The 24,725-nt window shown below is 41.4% G+C and overlaps 1 protein-coding gene and 1 long non-coding RNA gene across 14 annotated transcripts in view; both read right to left on the reverse strand.

Annotated features, from left to right (window-relative positions):
* The window catches only part of AGAP1 (ArfGAP with GTPase domain, ankyrin repeat and PH domain 1), a 373,475-nt gene that overhangs the window by 29,399 nt on the left and 319,351 nt on the right, over positions 1-24,725 (reverse strand). For all 13 annotated transcript variants that reach the window (XM_080600161.1, XM_080600158.1, XM_080600167.1 and 10 more), the window contains 2 exons: positions 22,523-22,613; positions 16,174-16,396 (listed from right to left, as the gene is read on the reverse strand). In XM_080600161.1, the coding sequence (XP_080456287.1) occupies positions 16,174-16,396; positions 22,523-22,613 (314 nt within the window). The remainder of the gene's footprint in view (positions 1-16,173; positions 16,397-22,522; positions 22,614-24,725) is intronic.
* LOC308198196 lies at positions 811-16,166 on the reverse strand. The gene is made up of 2 exons (XR_013953724.1): positions 10,793-16,166; positions 811-10,691 (listed from the first exon to the last, which is right to left on the reverse strand). It is a non-coding gene; the product is annotated as an uncharacterized lncRNA (long non-coding RNA).

The raw sequence follows: 24,725 nt of genomic DNA on the forward strand, positions 1-24,725 counted from the left end.
CTAGACACACCCCTCTCTCATTTAATTCTGAGTTTCCTTTTCTCATTCTGTTCATCCCTAAGTCTAGTACACTTCCGAGGGAACACTTCTACAGAAACACAACCCATGGGAGATGAACTGTTTTTCAGGCTATTTCATGTGATGTAAATTTAAATCACATGTTACTCTGTGTTTCATTTAAATAGTAGAAATGCCTGTGGCAGATGTATTTTTAGAGGGTGATGTTTGAAAGGCAGAGAAGTTGGTCACTCAGCTGTCACAGCTAATCAGCAGGAGCTGGGTGTCCAACTTTCCTTTGACATGCCTTCCCTCCGAACATCCCAAGACCCCTTGTGAAATCGTGTTATGTCCACACGAAGAAAATACAAATTCTGGGGGACTTATTTGTAACAGAACTGTACTCAATCATACAAAACAGATACCTTGCATTTAAAAGGGACCTTACACAGCTGAGTTTATCTTGCCTCCAAATATGTTTCACTGAGTCATCAGAAAACCTGTGTGCCAGCTACGTGCTGCTCTAAGGGTCCTGGTGCTGATCTCTCTGGGATGACACAGGCAGGTGCTTTACTAAGGTTTCAAAAGGACATGAATTAAAGAAAATTCCGCAACATAATTAAGAAATGCTCCCCCTTGCTTGGTTCCCCTTCCCCATTTTTAAATTCTCCATTGGCTTTAATTAACTTGCCCTAGAGCAATAAACCCAGCAATGAGGTTGGCGAACTCTTAAAAGTAGAAAGCAAGTTGTCTCTACACAGATCCTACCCCACTCACATTTAGAACTACAGGCTGATCTTTCCTTTTTTAAACAAACAAACAAACACGGTTCTTTAATGTGTAAGCTAAGCGATATTTTACAGTTGAACTTCATGGAGAAAAATCTACATCCTGCCTGCAAAATTCTAGTGCCAATGGATTTCTATTTAAATAAGAAAGTGAACATAGAAAGATCCAGCCACATTATAATCCAGCATAGGACTTGCAATATACCACAGAAGGACATGGTTGTCACTTCCAGAAGTGACCGATAAGCTGAATGATTTTACTGTGTCTAAAAGGGCCCCAGTCTTTAGCTAGAGCATGGGCAGCTCTTAAGACCACCACGGCTCATTGGCATGTTGCACATGGTCTGTGTGTCTCCACAACCAGGAAACGGGTCATTTATTACAGATTTCAGTGCAGATCACAGGTCAGCCCTAGCTAAGGCCACAGCTCTCCACCCTTCTCATCTCACAAACTACTTGACTTGAACAGTAGGGAAAAGCTGCATGCAGCAAACCTGTGACGAAGTTATCCCATGCACAGGCAGAGGTCTGGCATTTCCCAGAGATTGTGGTTTATCTGCCTACACGTGGATCACTTGCAAAGTGCATGCAGCATGTGCACACCAGCAAATCCCTGTCTTTCTGTCTTTTTTTTTCTTCCCCTTAATGCAACAGGACAATCCAAGCAATGTTAAGTATCTGTTTGTGACTGGGCTGAGCTGCTGGAGTCGCACAAGGTGGCCAAAGCAGATCTGGCTCAGAGAGGAGCACGTGCATGCCATTAGCAAAGGATTAGAGTTGCAAATATTTGCTTCTTGAGTCAAGAAAGAAAAATTCAACTTCTGGGTAATAGCTCAGACTGAAGGCTGAAGGTATCCTTCAGTTTTAGTACACAGTGACACAGTCCTATCCCTTCCACTTGTGGAAGACTCCTACAAGTGTTAATTAAGGCTGTGATTTAATTGTGCGTACACCACAGGCTTCCAGGTTTGGCTGGCATTGCAGTCAAGTGAAAATACAACAAAACTGCCACTTAGAAATTCTGACCTAGATGAAACCAGAAAAATTTAAATCTTTTTGGGAAAAAGAAAAGTTAGCTGGGAGATTTCTAGGCCATGACATAATCATCTGTTCAGCACGAAGACTTTTTGAAGCATATCCCATCCGTACCTTTTGAGGGTTACCAATTATTAGAGATGGCTTCTGCTCACTACTGTACGTCTGCAGACTTGCACAAAAATGCTTCAGCTACAGGACTTTGCACTGTCTGCACAATCTAGTTAATAGGCACAGTGAGACATTTCATTTCACTGTAATCCCGATTCTCTAAAGGCTCCAGTTTGTCACCTGTGTTCACCTTAACACATTTTAGCCTGCTATTTAATTACTTCAAAGCGAGAGCAATGGTGGTCTCATTTCTTGTGGTCACTCCTCTCTTTCAGGGGTTCACTGCTGCTCCCCCTCCAGCACCCGTATGTCTAAAATCCTGCAGTAAGCGCATTGCCTCTGTCAAATGGATATTTTAGAATCGTGGGGAAACTGCATTTGGGCTGATGTGTATATCAAGTTTCAGTCCAGTCAAAAGCCAGCACCATCTTTTCACTGCTGCCCTTTTCATTTAGTTATCTTACTGAAGTCTTATCTCCCCAGTCCCTTGCCATAGGCTACCAGCTTCCTGCAGAGCCAGAAACAAAGCTTAGTCTTAAACAAAGGAAAAAAAAGGAAAAAAATCACAAAAGAGAGAAAGTTGGTCACAGTTACTGTTATGGAGCCCTGCAGGTTCTGTAGCCACGACCAAAGCAAAGGCATGCTGCTGCTTCTGTACCTAGTGTCACCGGCCAGCGCAGCCACCAGTATCACGGCAAGGCACTGCCTTTTGTCAAGTACTGCTCAGCATCACCACTGCTGGTTTTTGGTGTGCTCGTTTCTGTGCTGTACCATGAGCTCAAACAAAGCTATCTGCTGTCCAAACAACCTACGGACGCAGAAATGGCCAAAACCGATGCAGATGGCTGAATTAACGTAACTTCCAGCCATCGGTAGTGACCACTGCTGAAAGCTTTAAGATTTTGCCCATGCAACAACACACGCACACTCCTTGTAATACCTATCTGAGTACTTTACCAGGATAAAGGTAATGTGAGGATCACCTTGTCACACACTCAGCCCAGCCAGTGACAACCTGCCCTGTGTATTTAACCACAATTGGTTCATATGTACAGGTTTCTTTTAATAGTAGAAAACTGTTGTGTACAAACATTAAAAAAAGCTTCAACAGTACAAACCAGAGTAAACTGGCTTTAGAGTAACTGCTCTTATACTAGGTATAGCAACCAATTTCGACTATATGTCTAGTTAATCAACATCATGTTTGGTAAGACCTGAGAGAGACAGAGCCAGGACCTGAAGGCAGGAGAAATGAAAAGAACAGATTAAGCACCAAGTACACAGAAAAGTTTCAAATAAAATGTTTTACATAAAATCTCTAACTAAACACATATTTTGTAATATACTGGGTATTTTCTTTGCCAGCTAAGCAGCTCTGTTGAGTTCCTGATACAGAGATCTGTGTGCTCTGCAGCAGTAAGTGCTCAACTCACAGTACTTTCTTAAGCTGAACGCATCTCAGATTTTGATCTGACCCTGTGGACCTCATAATAGCTGATGTTTGGTATTTGGGATTTTTTTTTCCTCAATTGCTTTCATTTATTTATTTATTTATTCATTTTTATTATTACGAGATTCAGCCCCTGAAATGTCTGAATGCTGATAACAACAGCAGTGTTAAATGATTTTCCTTTCGGATATAATTGGTTAGATAGCTATTATTAAAGATAGCGAGGGCAAAGATCTGTTTGGTAAGGCTGCCCAATGCTTTAAAGAGTAAATTTAATTTTTCAATTGCTTTTGCATTGACGTACTTAGGACAAAACTCTGTATTTATTCCTCGGGTATTGCAGAGCAGCAGCTATGTGCATGCACACGTACACTGAGCAGTGTAATTTCAGAACAGATGATAAAAAATGCATTCAGGTAAGGATAGCTGATGTAAATGTACTCTTCTGCATATGTTCTGTTGTGAAGTTCAATAACTTCTGTGCTTTTGAACAAGGAATACAGGAACATTTGTTGTTATCACAGTAAATGCTAGCCCCTGAAATACAGGACCCCATGAGCTTAATGTAGCTTCTGTTAGTGGTGGGATTTTTTGGGGGTGGTGGTGAGGGAGGTTTGTTGTTTTTTTTAAACTCATTTACACTGCAGTTCATCTGATCTATGAGACAACTGAACTCATGCTTGTGTGGCTATAGGGGAAAAGGACAGGAGCATGCACTTCTTGGTGGAGGGAGGGAAGAGGGGGATGGCCTTCAGCACGTAACTCACGCTACCCGAACTTCTTCCTCAGTAAAAGGCACCAGCTGCTACCCTGGGCTTCCAGATCCCTTCAAGACCCTAGCTGAACACAAACTCACCTGGTCTTTGTACTCTGCAGAAGTGTGAACTACGATCTTGGTCTGGGTTCTGGACTAACACAGCATTTCCTTATGGGCCTGTCCCTGTGTAAGTTTGCAACGATTTGTGGCTGCAGTTAGATGTAAAAGGGGGCTATAACCACCAAAGGATTGGAAACATCACCTCCATACGGTTCCTTTGTCCATCTTTATTATGGCTGAATTTTCTGTGGCCATTGAACCTCTACGTTTCTCCTTTCCAAGCGCTTTGAAAGGTATCAGAGAATTTTCTGGTGAAAGACTAATCCACATGAGGAGGATCCGACATATTTAAAGTGGTGTTGGCCTTTGGCCGTTAGTTTGATGTCAGCCGTATTTCCCCTCTGTTTTTTAATACCGTATATCGAATTTTGGTCACTCGAAATTCACCTTGTCATTCCAATTAGCCCTTCCATTTCTCTGTTGTAGGAACACAGTTAAACATTGTGCCATGAAGTTTCTAATATTACACAGCGATGGTTACCTGTCTGCTGGTAAGTTCTGGGTTGACCTCTTCAAGTACCTGATAGCCGAGCAGATACAACCCCATACTTTGGTCTTTAGAATCACAGAATATCCCGAGTTGGAAGGGACCCACAGGGATCATCGAGTCCAACTCTGAGTCTTCAAATCTGAGAAACCCTCTAGCTCTGTCAGGTGTTTTGGAGAGAACTGATTCAAAAACAGATATAATCAATCCATATTTAAACTGAAAATTATTTCTGCAGCTAAGATCCTAACAGTTTTGAGACCTTTAAAACACGCTCTCAGCTAGCAGTCTGCTTCTGTTCTGGTAAGAGCAAAATGATGTTTTCTGACAGCTGTTTACGACTTACAAATACAGTTTTTCCAATATATCCACCTATTGTCTTACCCACCACTGATCATAAAATGGAAAGAAATCCTCCTAACTTCAGTCCTGAACTCAAATCCTAAGCTTTCCTGAAGTACAAAGCAAATCAACTTATTTCTTAGGGAATTTCAGCTCAACGTGGTGCTTTTCAGTGTGGCAGGCAAACAGATTAAACAAAGAGCACAACATAAAAGTAGAACCAAAAAATTGCCAAGAATCTCAGCAGAATAAAGGTATTCAGGGTTGATCGAACCTCCAAGGTAAAACATTTCAGTCTCTATCACCTGTCCTCCTGCAGGAATTTCTAGAGGCAGGGTGTCCTTCTCCATCAGAAAGCTCTGATTTGTAAGCTTAATACATTCACACCTGATGGTCTTTACATCTTCTGGGTATATTCAGAGTGGATTTCTATTTTTTTTGTCAACACTGGAAATTACCTTCAAAAACAAACGGTGAGTTTTCCACAATTCCTTGGAATGACATTATGGGAAAAAAACATTGAAAGTCACAGGTATTGTAAGAAAAATGACAAAGTTGCTAAAATAATATGGACTGATGCTTTTCCTTTCCTCTACTGCATGAAAGAAAAGCTACTTGTTTTCTCTTTGAAGGCCCTCCCCTTCTTTTTTTAAATTTTTGGTTCAGTATTCAAAGCTTGACTGCTGCCTTTGGCCCACTGTTTTGATCTTCGACTAAACTGACCCCACTCCTACAATTTTCTAGCAAACAAATTCACGGTCTCTCCCCAGAAGTGCTCCTTCGCCTGTGAGAAACAGCTCCCAGTAAATCCTGAAATTCTCCAGTGATGAGATATCCACAAAGAAACACCGGTTTGATTTAGGGGATGATGAGATGACTGCCCGAGCAATAAAAATAAGAGTCTCTTTGCACACCCCCATTTATCGAACCATTTTACTCCTGCACAGCAAGTTGGGGCAGGGACTCTCTTGGCACATAGCCTTTTGTCAGTGGGGTTAGTCATGAACTGTGACCAAGGTTCCCCAACGTTTTGTCAATGCAAACATATCTACTATTGTGCTAACCATACAACTTGGGACAGTCTAAATTATTGGGAACTGTGGCAAATGCAATTCTACAGTATTTAGCACTTGAGCTGAGGGCATCACTGCAGCCTCCTGATCTGCCTTTAATAAGGAGGCATATTTCATCAATCCATCGCTGCCTGAAACCACGGCTAATTCTTTGGTTTCAGAACAAAATATTTTTGATGCTGGCTGGGCTAAATCTTTACCATTTGTGAAACCACATTTTCATTTTGGAAGCTACCGCCTCTTCGTCAATACAACATTAAAACGACTGGGTCTCAACAGTTTATTTTCATTCAGGTCTTCATTTTTTATATTGTCAAAAGACTCGTAAAATCTGGGCTTGAGGAAGGACCTTAGTATCTTAGCTAGCAGGTTTCAAAACAAGGCTGTAACATATTGCTTTCCCCTGTCCTCTTCAGAGAGATTTTTAAAAGGAAAAACAATAAATGGGGGTAAGGGTAATCTAACATGTGAGACACTTCAGAGAAAATGAGAAAAAGACAAAAAGCAACGAGAATTTCTTTGGCTCTTTTCTCCAGAAACTCCAGATAACAGCAGTAATCCTTTGGGCAGACCATCCAGAAGGTAGCTGGTAAGCAGAACGCAAAGGACATACCATAAAAGCAGCGTAACTGGAAATCTCCGCTGCATACACGCCATGCAGGTCTGTAACACACTGTGTCACAGATATGTCGCTATATCCACAAAGCATGCATATAATCCACGTGAGGTGTGAACACAGAAGGCAGTGAGTGTGCCAGCTCCGAATACACCAAATATTCAGATAATGCATTAACAGCAGTACTTACGCTATTCAGATTGTGGCTCTTACACCTCTGCTTTTTAATGAATGCTCTAATGCGCTAGAGTGAGACAGAAATATTTCTTTTGTAGGTTTCTCTTTCACTGACAATGATGAGAATGATGATTGTAATAATAATTGCAAACTAGGCTTCTGTTTACAAAGTGTTTGAGTTTTTATCAAAGGCAGATTTGCACATAAGAAAAGTGCAATTGAACTAGGGAGCATTTTATCTAAATTGCTCATTAACTTGGACAACTGGGGTTGTTTTTTTTGTTGTTGTTGTTTTTATTTTTAATCATTCAGGCATCTCCCACGCTGCTATATAGGCACCAGTGTTTTACTGGATCAGATCCTGGATTACAAGGTCTGCCAAGCAGCTACAAGGACAATAAAATACGTCGTACTACTAACCTTCATCTTTTGAGCATTTCATTTTAGCTTCTGAGGCCTCCAAATGGTGAAATACGAACAGCCACCACCCAAGCTGACATTTCATTTGGCTCAGTTAGTTATTGTTATTATATGCATTTCCTGGAAGCTACTGGTAAGTGACAATTTTTTTTTTTAAATTTAATTTTAAAACAATTACAATTACTCTGATCTGAAAGCATGCAATCCAACATGTCAGAATCAGTTCATTTCTACAGTAATACGGGGAAAGGTTTTAGTTTACTGGCAGTAGTGAATCAGTCTTTTTATTTATGTGTGTGTGTGTTTGAAAATGCAATACTGTTGTACTAATAATTTATACATTTTCCTCATTATCTTTATGAAATATTTACTGTCTAAAATAGAGCTAATATAACTCCAGCTCACCAGGAGATGTGCTATTTAGTGTAGTTCAACCACGAAGAAGACCAGGGGTGAGTTATAACTCTCAGGGTTTGTTGGCGTGTTTTTTTTTTCCCCTCACCACTCCTTCCCAAAGTCTCCCAGTTAATAGGACTTGCTGAAATATCTTAAGTAAAATCTTAAGTCCCTTAGCAGCTGTTTGGTCAGCAGAAGCACAGCTGTCTAAACTTTATTGGCAGTAAATGTCATTCTTGCACACAAACTGCATGCCTGGAAAACCCAAAGGCACATCTTGGTCCGTTAGTGCTATCACATATGATCACATTCCCTGACGAGATGTGAAAACTGAAATGGAAAACGTCAACAAACTCTGGCCGCGGTGAGGACTGGGGCATGCCCGCTGACAAGCGTGCCACAATGACAGAAATTTACTTTGAGTTGCAATTAGTGGCACTGTCATTTTTGGGCGCTCCTGCCAATTAATTAAGCCTGTCAAATGGAAAAACAGCAGCATTCACATGATAATTTATATAGGGAGAGACTAGCCTAGCAAAGCTGCTCCTGCAGCCAACAAAATTCCCTCCAAGCGCTTAAAAAAAAAAAAAAAGGAAAAATATAAAGAAGTAGAAAGGGTGGGGGGTGGGGGGGAAGAAAGTTAAACTGTCCTTGTTATAATTGTTAACTCTGATCGCTCAAGTAGAAGACGGGCTGATTAAAACTCCAAACGAGCCCCTAGCTCGCTTAAATCTCAGAGTCCGGAATGATAGAATCAGAGGAGTTTATTCATACCATTAAGCCCCAGAGAACTTAATTGAAAGAAGAGCATAGCCTGGACCTTGACAAGCGGGAGGTCACAGTAATTGCTGCCGGACATATTTAACATTAAGATAATCAGGCCATTAATTACCCTTTGGATCATTAAATCAGCCAGTTGCAAAATGAAATTTCTGCCTCTATTACTCACTTGAGAGACCACAGGGGTGGCTTTTAATTTATCAGTGAGCTTGAGATACAAAGGACCAGGCTTGGGGAGGAAGGAAAGGGGGAGAAGGGGGGGTGCTTCAGCAGAGGCAGGAATATCAATCCGCCATGCTTGGTGATCGTGGCAAATTAACTAGGTAAGATAACCTCAGCTTCTAAAGGCAGAAGCTGGGGGTATGTAAATAGATGAGGGCAGACAGGGAGATCAGAGCCTGCACACCACTTAGCAGGATAATAAAGGAAATCATCCTTGATTATCAGTGCTAATTTGGACACTGCCGGTAGCTTGTTATGCGTGTTCTGAGTAGCATTTAATTAATTCAATTGCTTGTTAATGAGGGAAGTGACATGTGGGGAGCAGATGCCACCCAACTGCAGATGGGTTCTGGTCAGCCCTTCACAATAAAATCTTTTTTTTTTTTTTTTTTTTAAACACCCTTCCCCCACCCCTAAAATGGGCAAGGTGTCAAGCATGGAAGAGCATTCAAAAGGGACAAAACACTGACCTCATCAGGCCAAGAACCGCTACGAAACCAGACCTGACAGTCGTGGATAGAGAGGTACTAATGTTCCCCCGGGCTGCATCTGTAGCGGTGCGTCCTTATGCCAGAAACTGGAGACCAACAGGACTGTAACAGTAATCTGATGGCCAGAACAAGCGAAAAATCAACGAGAGCTGAAATGGAGTACCTTTGCAAGGCTAAGGACAAGATATGGTGATGTAACGAGGCAGTATCCCTGTGCTTGCCCTTTATCAGAATTCACTCTGAGTACAAATAATGAAGGAATAATTATTTTTATGAAAAAAGGAAGCACGGCTTAATTTTTTTCACAGAAGTCGCTCACCAGCGTAATGGACGTTAGCCTTGAAACGGCAAGCCAGGCTTCAGCATGGAATTGTGAAAGTCTGCTAAATATAGTCGAGCTGCATAATGTTTTTTCTGACACCATTAAATTCAGTTCATTAGTGAGCGAGGGATCAAACTGGATCTTACATCTTAAGGTGAAAGTCAATTCCCGACACTGCCAGCTCCCAACTCACGACTTTTCAGACAGCATTAAGAACCTCCCTGTTTTCTTATGACCTTTGTTAACCAGAATAAACACAGTAACTGCTATGCAAACAAACTACTTGAGCAAAATTGCAAGGACACTGTGGCAGGCACTTGCAGTTACTGGAAAGTTGCATCGTTGACCACCTCTTAAAAACAGAAAGCTCCAGAATGGGAGGATTATGTGCATCTTTGATTTTTAATACTCAGAACGTTGTCATCTGAAGTCTTCCCCCCACCCTGTCATCCACAGGAAAGCAAAAAAGGTACATTTTCAAGCATATTTGTTTTTGCTAAATTAGCTGTATCAACCAGAATACAAAAACCAGGCTGTAGAGTTCAACATCTAAATCTCAGCTCAGAAACATGCTATATTCACCATGATGTAAACCACAATATTCAAGCTCCATTTAAAGCCTCAGCAGAGCTTAGAACTATGCCTGACGTAAAGGGCAGCCAACAGCTGAGCTTCTACAAACTGTTCATCCTTCACTTTTGTAATACATTCTTCATAGAGCTGGAAGTTCTTTCTACTTACGCACGTTCTCAAAACGATACTGAAACGGTGGAGCCCTTCAACTTTGCGGTTTGCAGAGAGCTAATGCAAATTTTGAGCATCACTTCAGCAGAAGAACAAAAAGCATGGTTGGGATATGGCTCTGGATAGCAAGCTGCCCTTCCTTGTCCTCTTGGCCAGCAGCTTCCAGCTGGTGGAGGCAGCCTTGCTGCTGGCGTATCGCAGCCCTCCCAACAGGACTGAGACAGAGCCCTTGGGAGCTCAGAGAAAGAGCGAGAGGACCAGGGAGCAAACAACCACCTCCTGGAGTGGGAGAGGGATGGTGACAGCTCGTCTCCTTTGGAAAAGGCCAGCATCACCTTAGGAACCCAACGGTGCCAAGCAAGTCTGCAAACCAGAAACAATACGAGCAAGAATAGATACAGGAAAGCAAAGCATACGAGGTGTGTCCAGAAGAAAGTTAAATATCAGGCATGATACCTACGTACCGGTGCAAAAGGCCCAGGCAAAACACGGTGCAGACACCCGAAGCACTGATCCCTAGAAGCTGGCTTCACAACATATGCAACATTCCTCCATGGAGCAAATTCTGCCCTGGCCCCACTGCGCCGCTCAGACTAGTCCTGTGTCACACCACTCAAAATCAATGTTTTAAGAGTGTGCTTAAATAGTATCAATAGCAATTACAGGGGAAAATCCTGATTCTCATCCCCAGACCCAGTTAATTGTTGCAACATTGATTTACTCTAATTTGACTTCTCACTCCAAATTAAACCCACATTACTGAAGGAGGGATTGCAGGCAAGCTCTCCCCACTCCCTCCCTCCCTTCCAAGACAATAAATTTAATATTGAATACACTTGAAAAAATGGCAGTTGTTGCAGGATCCATACTGAAAGATCTTTTTCCTTTTTTTTCCTTTTTTTTTTCTTCCTGCGAGTAATTAAAAGATGCTTTTCTTGACTAATGATCCCCCTGTTTAGAAATGGGAAGTCGATACTCCTTCACCAGCAGTCAGCTTCAATTTGTCACAAGGCTCCCGAAGTTTGAGCGGCGGTTCTCAGGGCTGCTGGTAATTGCTGGAACCAATTACCAGCCTTCTAAAGCTGACCTAATCAGGGGCCCACGGACAACACTCCGAGGCCAGCTGGTCCCCTTTTTCTTCTATACTCACATATTCTCCTGTGCTTGGTTTTTCTGCTGCTTCGCCAACTTTTCTTACTCACCAGGAGCTCATGCTAATTCCTCTTCCCTTGCCGTAACCATGCGAACACCCTCAATCTGAACTTTGGCTCACGCTACTGCTTCGCATTATGCTGTTTCCTTGGGGGATCCTATTGCACCTGTGCTCCCATTATCTGCACTGGTTTCCAGTGTAATGCAATCCAAGGTGTTGCTTTTGATCCAGAGGCGCTAAATGACCTAGAGATCTGATTATTTTATAAACCATCTCTCAGACTCTACGAGATCTGGCACAAGTTAACATTAAAGAGCGTACCTGGACAATATCCTTGATGAAAGTAGCAGGAGCAAGAACTTCTGCTACAAAGCTTTCAGGCTCTGAGTTCCTAAACTCCAATCTGAGAGCCTTTCTGACCTTCAGAATATGCTTTCAGGTTTGCCTTTCCCATGACTTTCTCAGAGAAAGAGTTTTAAGTGAATTTGAGTGCACTAGGAAAGGCCAGCAGTATGATATGTTCGATGCGGTTTGATTATTGGTTTAACTTATTTTTGAGGGTACAAAATAAAAAATGTAATAAAAAAATGTATGCCAAGGCTGGCATAGCTCAATTTTTATAACTATTGGTGACATTTTCCTGGGTAAGACTCCTTATTTATACTGTGGCCTACAGTCAGCCGTTTGGCAGTCCTGCCTGCAAAACATCAACCCCTCCTTCACCCTTCCCTCTGCTCAACAGAAATACACTGCAATGATTCAGTGCCAACTTCTCACAAGCTGAAGGGACTGCTTTTGAAGCCATGCATATGTCAAGGTTTTCAGATTCGTCTTAGTCCAGCATGTGAACGCTCCTTGAGCTTCCCAGTCCAACAGACTGAGTACTTGTGGAGCAGTCAATAGTCCTTCTCTGCCCTTGAAAGCCTGGGGGTTTCCATTGATGGCTTCATCTCCAATAGAAAGACACAACATGAAAAGGTGAAACCCTCAGTTACCTGATTCCCACTACAAATGTCTATTAACAGAGGGTCCATCATCATGCTGATGACTTTTGGCTTTGTTATCGTGTATCAGTTGTCATCATCAACTTATTCCACAGAAGCACGTGAAAACTGTATTTGTCTAAGGTCTTTTACTGAGGCTTTGTGCTACGGCCTTTGAATCAGTTGGGGGAATGGTTAAGGAATCTGTTCTTGCATTTCCAACACGTTTGTAGGCATGAACTGGAAGTCTGAGCAAGCTTGTGGAAAACTATGGAGGGTAGATTAATGAGTATATGTAGTGGAACTGAAAAGAGGAGCAACTATACAGGACATGTAATAAGTGGGGCTGCAGAAGGGAACAGAGATAGGAACAAGTTTAGTAGAAACTTGGAAGAAAACATGGAATTTCTTCTCTCTCTAGTCTAATGGGGCTTTGGTGAGAAGTCATTAAAGCAGAAGCACATTGAGTTACTGCCTCCTCACACAGCAGCTCTCAAACTCTGCGTGACTCCACTGCTCACGAACATGCCCCCCAACAGCTCTCTTCCCCATCAGGAGAAGTCGTGCTGAATGATTCTTTCTTTCCTGATCTCCAAATATCCTTGGGCGCCCTTCCGTCCCTCCTCCACCAGAACTGCAGATCTCAGTTCCCCAGTTGTATTTCTGCTTGCTTACTTCCACGCACACAGGATCCCAGACTGGTTGAGGTGGGGAGGGACCCCCGGGCCCACCCGCCCCAGCCCCGCTCCAGCAGGGACACCCCGAGCAGGGTGCCCAGCCCCACGTCCCGGCGCCTCCCGAAGCTCCCCAAGGAGGAGACCCCACAGGCTCTGGGCAGCCTGTGCCAGGGCTGCGGCACCCGCCCAGCACAGAAGTGCTGCCTGGTGCTCAGAGGGAGCCTCCTGGGCTCCGGGCTGTGCCCAGGGCCTCTCGGCCAGGCCCTCGGCCTGCTGGCCGCACTGTGCCTAACGCAGCCCCGGTGCCGCCAGCCCTCTCGGTGAGCAGGGCACGCTGCTGGCCCCTGCTCAGCGCGGTGCCCGCCAGGACCCCAGGGCCCTTCCTGCAGAGCTGCTTCCCAGCTGGGTGCCCCGGCGCGTCCCGGGGCCTGGGGCTGCTCCTCCCCGGGGGCAGGACTCTGCACCTCTCCTGCCTGGGCTCCCCCAGGCTCCTGCCGGCCCATCTCTGCGGCCTGTCCCTGTCCCTCTGGGTGGCCGCACGGCCCTCTGCTCGCTCCTCCCGGCTGGCGGCCCTCTGCCACATCGGCCACATCAGCAATGAAGATGTGAAACAGGACTTCATCCAGTAGGGACCCCTGAGGTACTTCCTTGCCTTCTCCTCCACTTTTTTTTGTTTAACCCCACTTAAACAAAACCCCACAGGTCTATTATAGCTGCTTCTGATAGGATTCCTCATGCAAAACTCAGAACAGCAGAGAGAAAACTAAATACACAACTTATATCTAGAGATGCTCGGATTTATTTCTTGCCATATCTTGGACAGAAGGATCATGAGGCTAATGGAGACCAAAGTAAAGCACAAAAGCAAGCAGACACTTTGAAAAGGCAGAATGTTCATATATTCATGTGAAAAATACCACTTAAATCCTGTTCCAAACAGCAGAAAAAAATGGGAGTAGCAAAGCAAGATTACAATTGCTTTGTGGTCAAAAATTCAAATCTTACTTCTTTTTTTTTTCTACCAGCTTTTCTATCAAACTTGATCTCATAACTGGAAATGCATATTTATAAAATTAATCTTTATTCCTTTTGTCCCAAAATGCTATAGCCCAAGAAAGAAAATAAAAAGATGTCACTGACAAACAGCCAACCACAAACATACTGTACAGAAACAAAGATAATTAAAATAAACTGAGCATGAGACAGAAAAAAGTTGACTTTATATATGTAAGCCTCACTTCCAAACGCACACAAAAAAACCCAAGTTTTTTAATGCAAATGGATGGCTCTCTTTTCATCTTCATCACATGTATTTTAGATTTATCATGACAACATCCTAAATTTATTACATGAATTCTAAAATCATGTTTAAAAAAACATCCGATTGAGTGTATGCCTTTTCTTTTTAAATATTTACAGTTGAGGTGTCTTTCTGTTCACCTGAACGGTAAGGAGCAACATATATTTGTTAGATGCAACAATACAAGATTTCTGGATTACGCACAAAGTAATACTAATGACTGAAAGACAACAAGAAGTTGATTTCAACCTAACCGATGAAATCATTATATTAGCTGTATAATAATATACACATACACAGCAGACATACAGTTTATGTATTAACAAAATCTCTGTGCTAGTCTCCCTGAACACATTTATATGCATAGGAATTCACCCAAGTAGCCTGATTAATGTACTTTGCTTCATTCTCGAAGATGAACCAAAGGTGGCACCACAAATTCATTTTTCAGTGCTAACGAAATAATGCAATAAGAAACAGTTGACTTTCTTACAGACAACAGTACAAACCTACTCTTGTACTGTAGGAGGTGTCCCTGGTATATACTCCCACGTTATAATTTCACTTGATCTGATATTGGAAAAAGCAGAATCCAGAAATATACATAAACAAAACGAGACCACAATTACCTCTGTTTGATTTCTCTTACATGCACGAGGCTAACACTGAGAGCTAAACCTTTATCATTCCATTTGCTACCTGGGGACTGAACAGTGCTCAGATGCAGGTTTCCCCCCCTGGGGCTCACACTAAGACAATTATAACACACTTCCGAAGATAACTTAAAGGACTGGCCCAGCCGGGCAAGATGGTCCAGAAGGTCTTCCACCTGTGTGAACCCCACTGTGCTGAAACCCAGTCTTCCAGAGGTCACTTTGTTTCCCCCAAGACAACATGTTAGTTAGAACTATTAACACCTACCTCCACTAAAATCAGGTAAGTATTTTTAAAAAATCTTCCTCCTTTGACAGTGATCAGACAACTTAAGCGTAAAAAACCTTCAGTTTTCAGTAGGACAATGTATCACAGAAAAGATTTTCACTGTGCTGAGCTATGACTGGTAGGTAAAATACTGTTCTCATAGGAAACACACACTCCCCCACCAACTTATGCCATCATATATATCTCACATAAAGAAAGCAAGCAAGTCCATACTGAGCAGGACTCTCAGGACAGCTGCGATGCAAACCCAAAGACCTGACAGCCAGGGACAAATTACACAGCAGTGTCCTGGGTGAGCTTGGTCTACTGAAGGCAGATTATTAATCATAAACTGATAGTCCAAGAGCCAGGAACTTTGTGGCTTAATGAAACAAAGAAAGTTATTACAATATAATTTAGATTGAGGTATAACCATGTAGGAGGTTTCAATCTCCCACTGTTTTGTCGGTCAGTCAATTGAACAAAAAATCATAGAGCTGCTGAGGAAACCTCCACAAGCATGAAAATGTAACAGGGTCACTCTGCTTTTGACACACACCTCATTTGACATATGTTCTTCCTGGGCATGCAGTGAAGATATATACCTTCTGATTTTTACAAGGGGTGCTTGAAGGTAGAATTTTAAAAGACTATGTTGTAAAATGTTGTAATGCCCTACCACCTCTGACTGAAATGCCAAAATGAGGAATTATGTGCTCAGCCTTATAGTTTACAGTCTTTGGCATGTGCAGTAAGTATCACATGCTACCTGGCAGTGCATGCCACTGTCAGATGGAGTGAGAAAGCATACCTTGTGGAGTCTGATGAAGGTTTCATATGGCCTTGGCTGTTCTCCTCCCAGACGCTGTTTGCCAACTCATTCCCAATAGAAGACATCACCTTGATGAGCTCTATAGGCCAGTCATCCAGGTCAAGAGAGCGGACCCGGGAGAGGTGTGTGCCAAGGTTTCGGTGTATACCTGAGCATTCAATGCATATGAGGGCTCCCAGATTCAAGCTGGCCCAGTCAGGGTCTACAGGAAAAGGGAGAAAAGCCATTAGAACAACAAAACACCTAACAAAACCTTCTAGTTAACGTTTGTGGAAAAAGATTTTGCCTCCAAAAATGGAAAAAAAATCAGGTGTTCTGTTCACAAGCACAGTGAGGAGGTCTGGCAGAAGGGTCAATTTTGCCTTCTTAAGACACCAGCCATTTTGAGAAACCCTAAGGGTGTGTGTGTGTCACAAAAGAGGTATTGTTCCAGCTACAGTCAAAAGGAAAGGGTGAATTAGGAAAGAAGAAACAAGGAAAATATAAACTGAGTAGCAGGCAGCTTATGAAGAAGTAGTAGAAAAAGTCCCTCCTTGGGAATCTAGAGCCACTCGTAGCCAATTACAAGAGAAAAAGAAAAAAAAAAAAAGAGTAGATACAATGTCGCTGTTGCTAACTATATCAACTCCCTTAATAACCATCTATATCATCACCTACATATGGCTTTTACATCTAACACACTATGGGGTATGTTTTCATCTCTAAGATCAGGGAGATAAGTACTAAGATGAAAATGTGATACTTTGAACAGTGCCAGTTTTAGTGTACTAGCCAGAAGGATTCCACAGACAAAAAAAAATAACCCCACAAATGATAAGGCAGTGACAAACCTGACAAAAGCCGGGAAATTCAAAGTCATTTCCCAAGATGGTTCACTTTTTGTCACTGTCCTGTGTTATTTAAATCTAGATTTGTATGAATATCCCTCTTCAACAAACATTCATTTCAACAAATGCAATGAAAGACTTATGGGAGGAATTTTTGGTGGCTTTTTTCCCACCTGCTGTCATATCTTTTCTTCTCTCCTTACCCTAGGCCTCCCAAAGAACAAGTAGGCTATCACAAATACCAAGCAGGAAAATCATGATTAATTGAGAGGGCAGGCAATTTTTATTCAAATCTAAACAAAATTTAGAGCTGACTGGAAAATAATTTCTTTCCGTTCTTATAAATATCATCAAAGGACTCATTTCTATTTTGTGTAACCCAAAATTGAAAAAGTTATTTTTGATAGCCAAAATAAGTGGAAAGAAAATATTTCCTAGTTAATTGCCATGTCACTTTTGGTCAAAAATATTAAAGGAAAGCAGATACTTATAATGGCAAAATTCAACATTTCATTGAAAAGACTGATTGACATTTTTCTGTCAGTCCTTAGAAATAATAATAAAAAAAATGAACAAGAAAACGCCCCATCTTATTTCACTTAAGCAGAAAAACAGATCTTTTGTTTAAAAAGTTTCAGCTGTACTAAACCTTACTCTGGAAACAGACAGCAGGTGTTTCAGATCTCCAAAACTACAGAAGACAAAACACCTGCCATGCTTTACAAGTCCTTAGTAAGACAAGCATGAAACACTCCTTTCTTGCATATTTCTCCAGGTCACCTCCACGAGTTACTTTTGGTGTCTTGCCAGTGGGGGAACTCAAGTAGTGTATTTGAAATACACTAAAACCCCCGAAACACTAATTTGTCTGTAAAAGCTTAAACAGAGCAGATATCCGTTTAAAATTTACAAACTGTGATTTGGAATGAAATCTCTGCCCCTAACCTGCAAAGGGCAGGGTTATCTTCACAGACATAAAAAGTGTCATGAGTTCAAAGAAGTACTAACTCAGAACGAAGCAAGAGAAAAATTACTGATTAATATTTTTATAATTATTCCAACAGAACTGATGTTAAGGACCTGATCCCCACACCCTCCAGAAATACATCTATGTATTTGAAGTACATCTAGTGTATCTTCTACTAAATTCATTTCTAAAATATTTGTCTACTTCCAAATAACAGTGCTAGTAAGATTGAAATAATCCGACGAACGGATAACCAAGAAGTTACCAAGTAACCAAGAAATTTTGTCAGGATAGTATTTTAAATTTCAACAATCTGACAACACACAATTGAGTAAGAATGTGGCAAACTAGAAAAGGAAAGTGTTGAATTCATTATAGACATTCAATGAAAAAACAGACTTGTTGATTTTGGTCACAACTGGATAACGCAAAGCATGACAGGGCTCTAATAAGCAGCTCGGACAAGCAGCATCAGTCTTTGGTTTCTGAAGAAAAAATGACGTGATGTCATTGATGACATGTTTCAGTGTGCATGCACATGAAAAAATATTCTCAAAAGGATATATGCTAGATGATAAGTCACTACTGACCAATTAATTTGGCAAGCTATTGTAAACTGGTATTCTTGATCTCATAAAATAGAATTTTTTTAATTTTTAATCTCATTCTTGGAAATTTTAAGCTGTAAACAATCCATTTTTTTTTTTGTAAAGAAGAGGAAGATAAAAGAATTAGCTTACTTTTCTTGCTGATACTAACAGTAATTTTGAATTAGAGGATGCTTAGAGTACTTAAAAGCACATGGCAGGCACTTCTTCAGTATGCATACACCCAAATTTGATGGTAGAAGGAAAAAGCCCATTCTGTGCAGCTAGAGGTACAATAAAGCTAGTTTCCCTCTTTTTTACTTATAATTTGTCAATCAAAATATGAGAATTTTTACATCACTGAATATTCCCAGATTTAAATTTTCATCTGTCCATATTCTTAAAGATATTCAGTTTTCTCCTTCTCTAAAAAACTTCTTCCCCACTTCGACTTGCACCTCAATCAAATTGGTCATGTGAAGGCCAATGCTCTTGACACAGCTATTTTAGGAGAATAACCTCTTCACACCATCTCCTTCATCCCTTTGGACATGGGGTGGCTGATGAAAGACTTGCACATGCTAAACTCATCCGGATTCAGCGTGACAAAGATAGTGCTGGACTGAACAGAGGAAATCTCTAAAGAGAGGAACAGAAGAGCAAGGAAACTGAGGAGCAGCAGCAGCTGGTGAAGGCATCTTGCAGGGTTGTAGCAAGAGAGGGAAAAATCCGTATCTTTTAATTTCCTTGAGAATTTTCTTCTATTCTACCTATGGAAAATTGAATCTTGTGATGGGTTTGATAGGCTTGACAATGACACTGAAGTTATTATGTCCGTGTTTGGCTCTCAAATGCAAAATACACCATGGTAGAGTCTAGACACTAAACTCTGTTGGACTGGGAAACTCGTAATGAGTCTCCTTGTTTTTTTCTGCAACAGAAAAAATCTAATATTCCATGCTCTCCAGATACCTTACAAGAGTGAAATATTTCTCTTCTGATATGCTCTTTAAGCATTACAACTGGAAGAGCAAAAAGCATCTGGAGGTAGAAATTTAGCTTCATTTGCCTAAGCAATTTGATCATCTTCAGTGCCTTCACCATCTGGAACTGGGCCTCTTGCTCCTTGCAAGGCCTCTAGGAAAAGGCAAGGTTTGTCTCCTTGTGAAACCGGCACGAAGTCCACTTGGGCTAAAAGTTCAGTACCTGAAGGCCTCCTTGCCTCAGTGTCACCTGTGTTCTCCGGGACGGGAAAGTTAATAAGGAGTTAGCAGTCCGAAACTGCTAAAGGGGCAGACGGATGGAGGACACAAGGGCTCCTGGTGCTACTGCTGCTGGTTAACATACAACAAAGCAGAAATTCCCCAGTGAAACAAAGTGCTGTAATGAAGTGCTAAAAAGCCAAAGCGTTCTAGAAAGAGGAAGAATGAGACTTCTGAAGTGGACGATTGATGGCCCTTGAATGGAAGTGAGGGACAGCAACATCTCATATTCCTTTGCTCCCAAACATCTGGCTTTGTGAAGATGCAAACTATGCAAGCCTTCCACAAGGGCCCTGGTGTTTGTGATGCAAAATGCTTCGGGGTAAGGACTTGCCCAGGCAACAGAGAAAGGGAGTGAAGGGAATAAAGCAAAGCCTGGCATAAAAAGCAGCAGGCTGAGGTTCACATAGTGTGCATGCATGTTTATGTTTTAAGATACATCGCTTAGGAACTATCTCAGGTTTTTCAAAGGAAATAGAGGCCTTAAAATTAGGAAGGGCAAATGGCAAGAAGAGACAAGGAAGGTTTAAATCATCTCTGAGAACACAAACAATTCAGTGAGGTTCCAGCTGAGGTTCCAAAATTGCCCCCTACCCCCCAAGCCATACAACCAAGCGTTGACAGCTGCCAAAAAGGGCGGTCCCATCCTGCCCTCTCCCAGCAACATATTCTTGGCACAGCCCATCTGCTGGCACTGTGCACATGTGGCCAGCTTGACCCAAGAAGTAATCTGGATGAAAAACAACCTGGCTGAAAGGAAAAGGAAAAAAAAAGGGGGGGGGGGGGGCTTTTTTTGCACAATCATGTTCTGATTAAACATCTAGCTGAGCTGCATAAATAACTGGGGTACAAAACTAGGAGAGAAACACATACCTCGGGGATAGTGTGCACTCTGGGTAAAGCTTAAAGGGTTCATGGGCACATTGAAAGGACATGCATGGGTGTGGGAACCTGTTTGCCATAAAGGAATTACACTTTTCCACTCTGCTTGGGTGACCGGGTAGCAGGGTCTAAGAAAATGCCACCCACAGCTGTACAGACAGACTGGAGAAGACCTCAGAGAAGCTAAATGTACGTCCTAGGTCACTTGAAGACCCCATCCTTCTCATACACAGCACTGCATCTTATATGCGTACTACTTCAACTGTACTAAAGCCTTGGAGTAAATCTGAACAACTACCAGGTTAATATGAAAGAACGTGAATAAATATGAGTCACTTTCATCTGTGTATGCTAAAATACCAGCCAAACTAACATTTTTCCTTATTTATCACACTCTGGATTACTAGCCAATGGAATGTAAGGACCATAATTCATCACGGTTGATATTTTTTTCTCTCTGTCTGTGAAAGATCCATGATATTTCTACTACAGATCTCCTACAGATTTCTACTACTAGATTTCCTACAAGTAGGTCATCAAACTGTTTGGACAGGATCTGAGTCCTGGTGCTCAAAGCCTAGTCCAGTCAAGGCTCATATCCCTGCATGCTGAGGACACAGCACCTACCTGCCTTTGTTCTCGATCCATCGCCTATGGACAGAATATGAATATCTGACAAATTTCAAAAGATTCAGTTAAAATCAATCTGAGTGTGAAGAACATTTTGATGGCATGGACTGGAAAAAACTTTTCATTTTAAATGCCTGTTAATGTGCTAACCACCTTCTCTTCAAACCTTTTGAGGATGAGGCAGGCTTGCTTGGTAGATGACCGAATCAGCTGAATTGTTAACTATGCAGACAGCAAATTAATCATGCAAAAACACTTACACTTTTGTATGAATGTTCATTTTAAATTTAGCTGGGAAGTTTAAATGGCTTAAACAAATAGTCAGAATCCTAAACAGTAAGTCTTAAAAAAAAAAGTATCAAAAGAAAAATAAATGAATATTTTTCCATTTTAAGCACATGTAAAATCACAAGAAAAGTTCTGACTTTCAAACATCAAAGAAATAAAAATGCGCAAGTTCCCAATCCTTCAGCTTCTACAGCTAATTGCTTTAGAGCAAGAGTACTTCCTTTTTATGGCTTTGTTACAAACCTCTGGAACTAAAGAGCAACAGAATAATGACCTCAGCTGGGGTTAGTGAGGTGAAGAGCAGCTCAAAGTATTCTTGAGAACACTTTTCTGAACATTAGGTATATGCTTAAAAATAAAAAAGGCAAAGAAACATAAAGGGGAAAAAATTCCCAAATCAGTTTTCTAGTATCCAGACATAACGAGCAATGACTCCGGTTCCTTCTGACAAGTAACCCTGAAAAAAAAAACAAACCCAAAACCCACAAATTAAGCTTTACCTCTGAAAATATTACCACAGTACATATGCCCTCTCCACCCAAAGTAGGAAGAAAATGGAAGTAACTGATGTCAAAGAGCAAAGTCCTTTTCCCCTTTCTTCAGAGGAAAGTGAAAAAATGTTCACATTTGAAGAGACAAGTACAACAACAAGGGGGAAAAATTAGGACTCATCTGACATGGCATACATTAAGTAAAAATTAACATAAATTAAGTCTGATTAAGCAAACTCCATAATGAAGAAGAAATGTGCAAACAACATATGGAATATAATACCAAAAAAGACAAAGCCCTCGGTGGGTGTACACCCAAGTCTCGGCCAAGGAGATGAGGTCAGCTTTCTGGAAGCAAGCACCCCGTGCTGCCTTCAGCAATGGCTGTACTTACTCTGTGCTTCACAGTCCACGCAGTAGGAATTGCCTCTGATGTTCCTTATTGACTGAAGGGCCATGGCCTCATTCTGACTCGTCATACGGGACTGTGTAGATTTGAAGAAACACGTATGCAACAAACAAGAGCCCAATAAAAAGGGTTAGATAAAAATTGTCAGCAAAGGCCACAAAACAAAGCTTAGATCAAGTTTCAACAAATAAGATGAAAGATCCTGAAGCCTTTGGATTGCCTCTCAAGAAATAGCAACCTCAATAGGGTCTCCAAGTACTGCAAGACCAGGCCCGCCAAGCAGAAATTCCCTCTTTCCTCCCCTAATTTTGTCGGCTTGGGATTTCTCCCAGAGCTGTCCCCACCCTGCACAGGAACTCCCAGCACTCTGGGGACTCTTGCCTGGATTCTAACTGGTGGGGAGTCTGCGCAGAGGAAAGCTGAGCTTCAGAATGAGCCCTGCAATTCACAAGAAAGGTACTCACAGCGTAGGTTTACTTCTTCAGATAAATTAGATAAGAATATTATTGTATCAAATCAATTTCTTTTATTGATGTTTTTGCTTTTGCTAATGAAGACTAAGGGATGGCTTGCAAAAGAAACCGAAACCCTTTTATTGTCAAAAGGTCAGATTTAATCAGATGGCTCCCATTTAGATTCTCTCCATGATGACCGGCCGATGACCCGGAGTGTCTGTCACCATGTACAAGTAGTTCAGCTCTATGCACCTAAACCTTCTTGTGGGTTTTCTAAGAAGAAAATTGTTAGCTGTACCAAATTATGGGCTCTCTGAAATGAATTTTCAAATGAAAGTCAAATCTTTTTTAAAATAATTTAAGCAGGATTAGGACCAGGTCTTACATATGGGCATGTGGCGATACGTCCTCCCAGTCTGTCAATGGGAGGCTTACTAGACCTGTCCAATTAGCTGTGCTTATGGTATTCTGGTTAGTTCTTCTGTTTTGAGACCTTGGAAATATTTTACAGAAAAATCTCTTGGAGCATTGTAGCAGGTTGAATATATAACCAAAAAGCTCTCTGAACAAGCAAAATCTTATCAATGGATTCTCCTTTTCAAAAGAATATTTAATATACACAAAGGACAATCTTCTCGGTAGGTATCACATAGTAAATGTTAACAGCCACTCTTTGCCCTCTTTTCTATTAGGGCTTTTTTAACATAGGTGTTAGTATACTAATTTCCTCTGTTGTGCTCTCTTAATATACAAACTAAAATGTGTAAATCCATGAAAGTCAGGCACAAAACCAAATAGGTAGTAATTTTTCTCCCTCTCAGAAATATATATTAGAAATAAACATTTTTTTTTAACCAAATAGGAAGTAAATTACGTTACAGTGATGATAATTACTGATGTCTGATCTGTTCTGGTAGCTTGGGGTAATGAAAGCAGGAATTCATTTCAAAATTTGAGTCTCCTTCTTGCAATATGAAATCATTAAAGACATCTCTCAGATGGATAAGGTTAAGGGGTCTACAGGTCTGAACAATTACTCCCCATTTCTCTCTCTCCCCCTTACCACTCAACACCTTGCTCTCTAGTTGTGAACTGTTTGCAGTCACAAAGACTCAGGAATCACAGGTTCTCCTGCCCCTCCAACAATGAGCAACGGCTGAAGTACTCTCAGATTTTAAATGTGTATTTTAATAGGAAAAAAGAACAAACTACTTCTGTCGTAATGTGAAAGCATTGCAAATTAGAAAGACAGTTCCTTTTAGGAACAGGCAATAGCTTATCTTTGATTTCTGTGATTTGTATCACTTCATCACTGCGGAGCCCGGTGCCTGAACATCACTGCACGTTTATGCCTTGGCCAACCAGAATGCTTAATTAAACTTTGCCATGAAGGAGCAAAAAAAATTTTAATTGAGATTTGGCAAGTAAATCAGCTGGGTTTTGGGTCTGCCCCCACTCTTCTCCAAGACAGGCTCTTCTTAAAGAACTTTCTGCAGCCCTTCCCTAACCTGCAACAAACCTCCATCTGCAGTAGTGAATACACGATATAACTTCTCAGTAGGGAGAGTCCATGACTTTGCTCCAAGTTTCAGTCAAATTTTAAGAGCAATCCAGAAGACCCAAATATAATCTAGTAGCTCTATTTACTCAATTGCTCTAAAAAAATAACTGCAAAACAAGCTACAGTACCAGTTATCTTGAAATATCTGAGAAATGTATGCAGTTCTAACACG

The sequence above is a fragment of the Anser brachyrhynchus genome (genome assembly GCF_964034855.1).
Source record: "Anser brachyrhynchus genome assembly, chromosome: 7".
Classification (NCBI taxonomy): Eukaryota; Metazoa; Chordata; class Aves; order Anseriformes; family Anatidae; genus Anser; species Anser brachyrhynchus.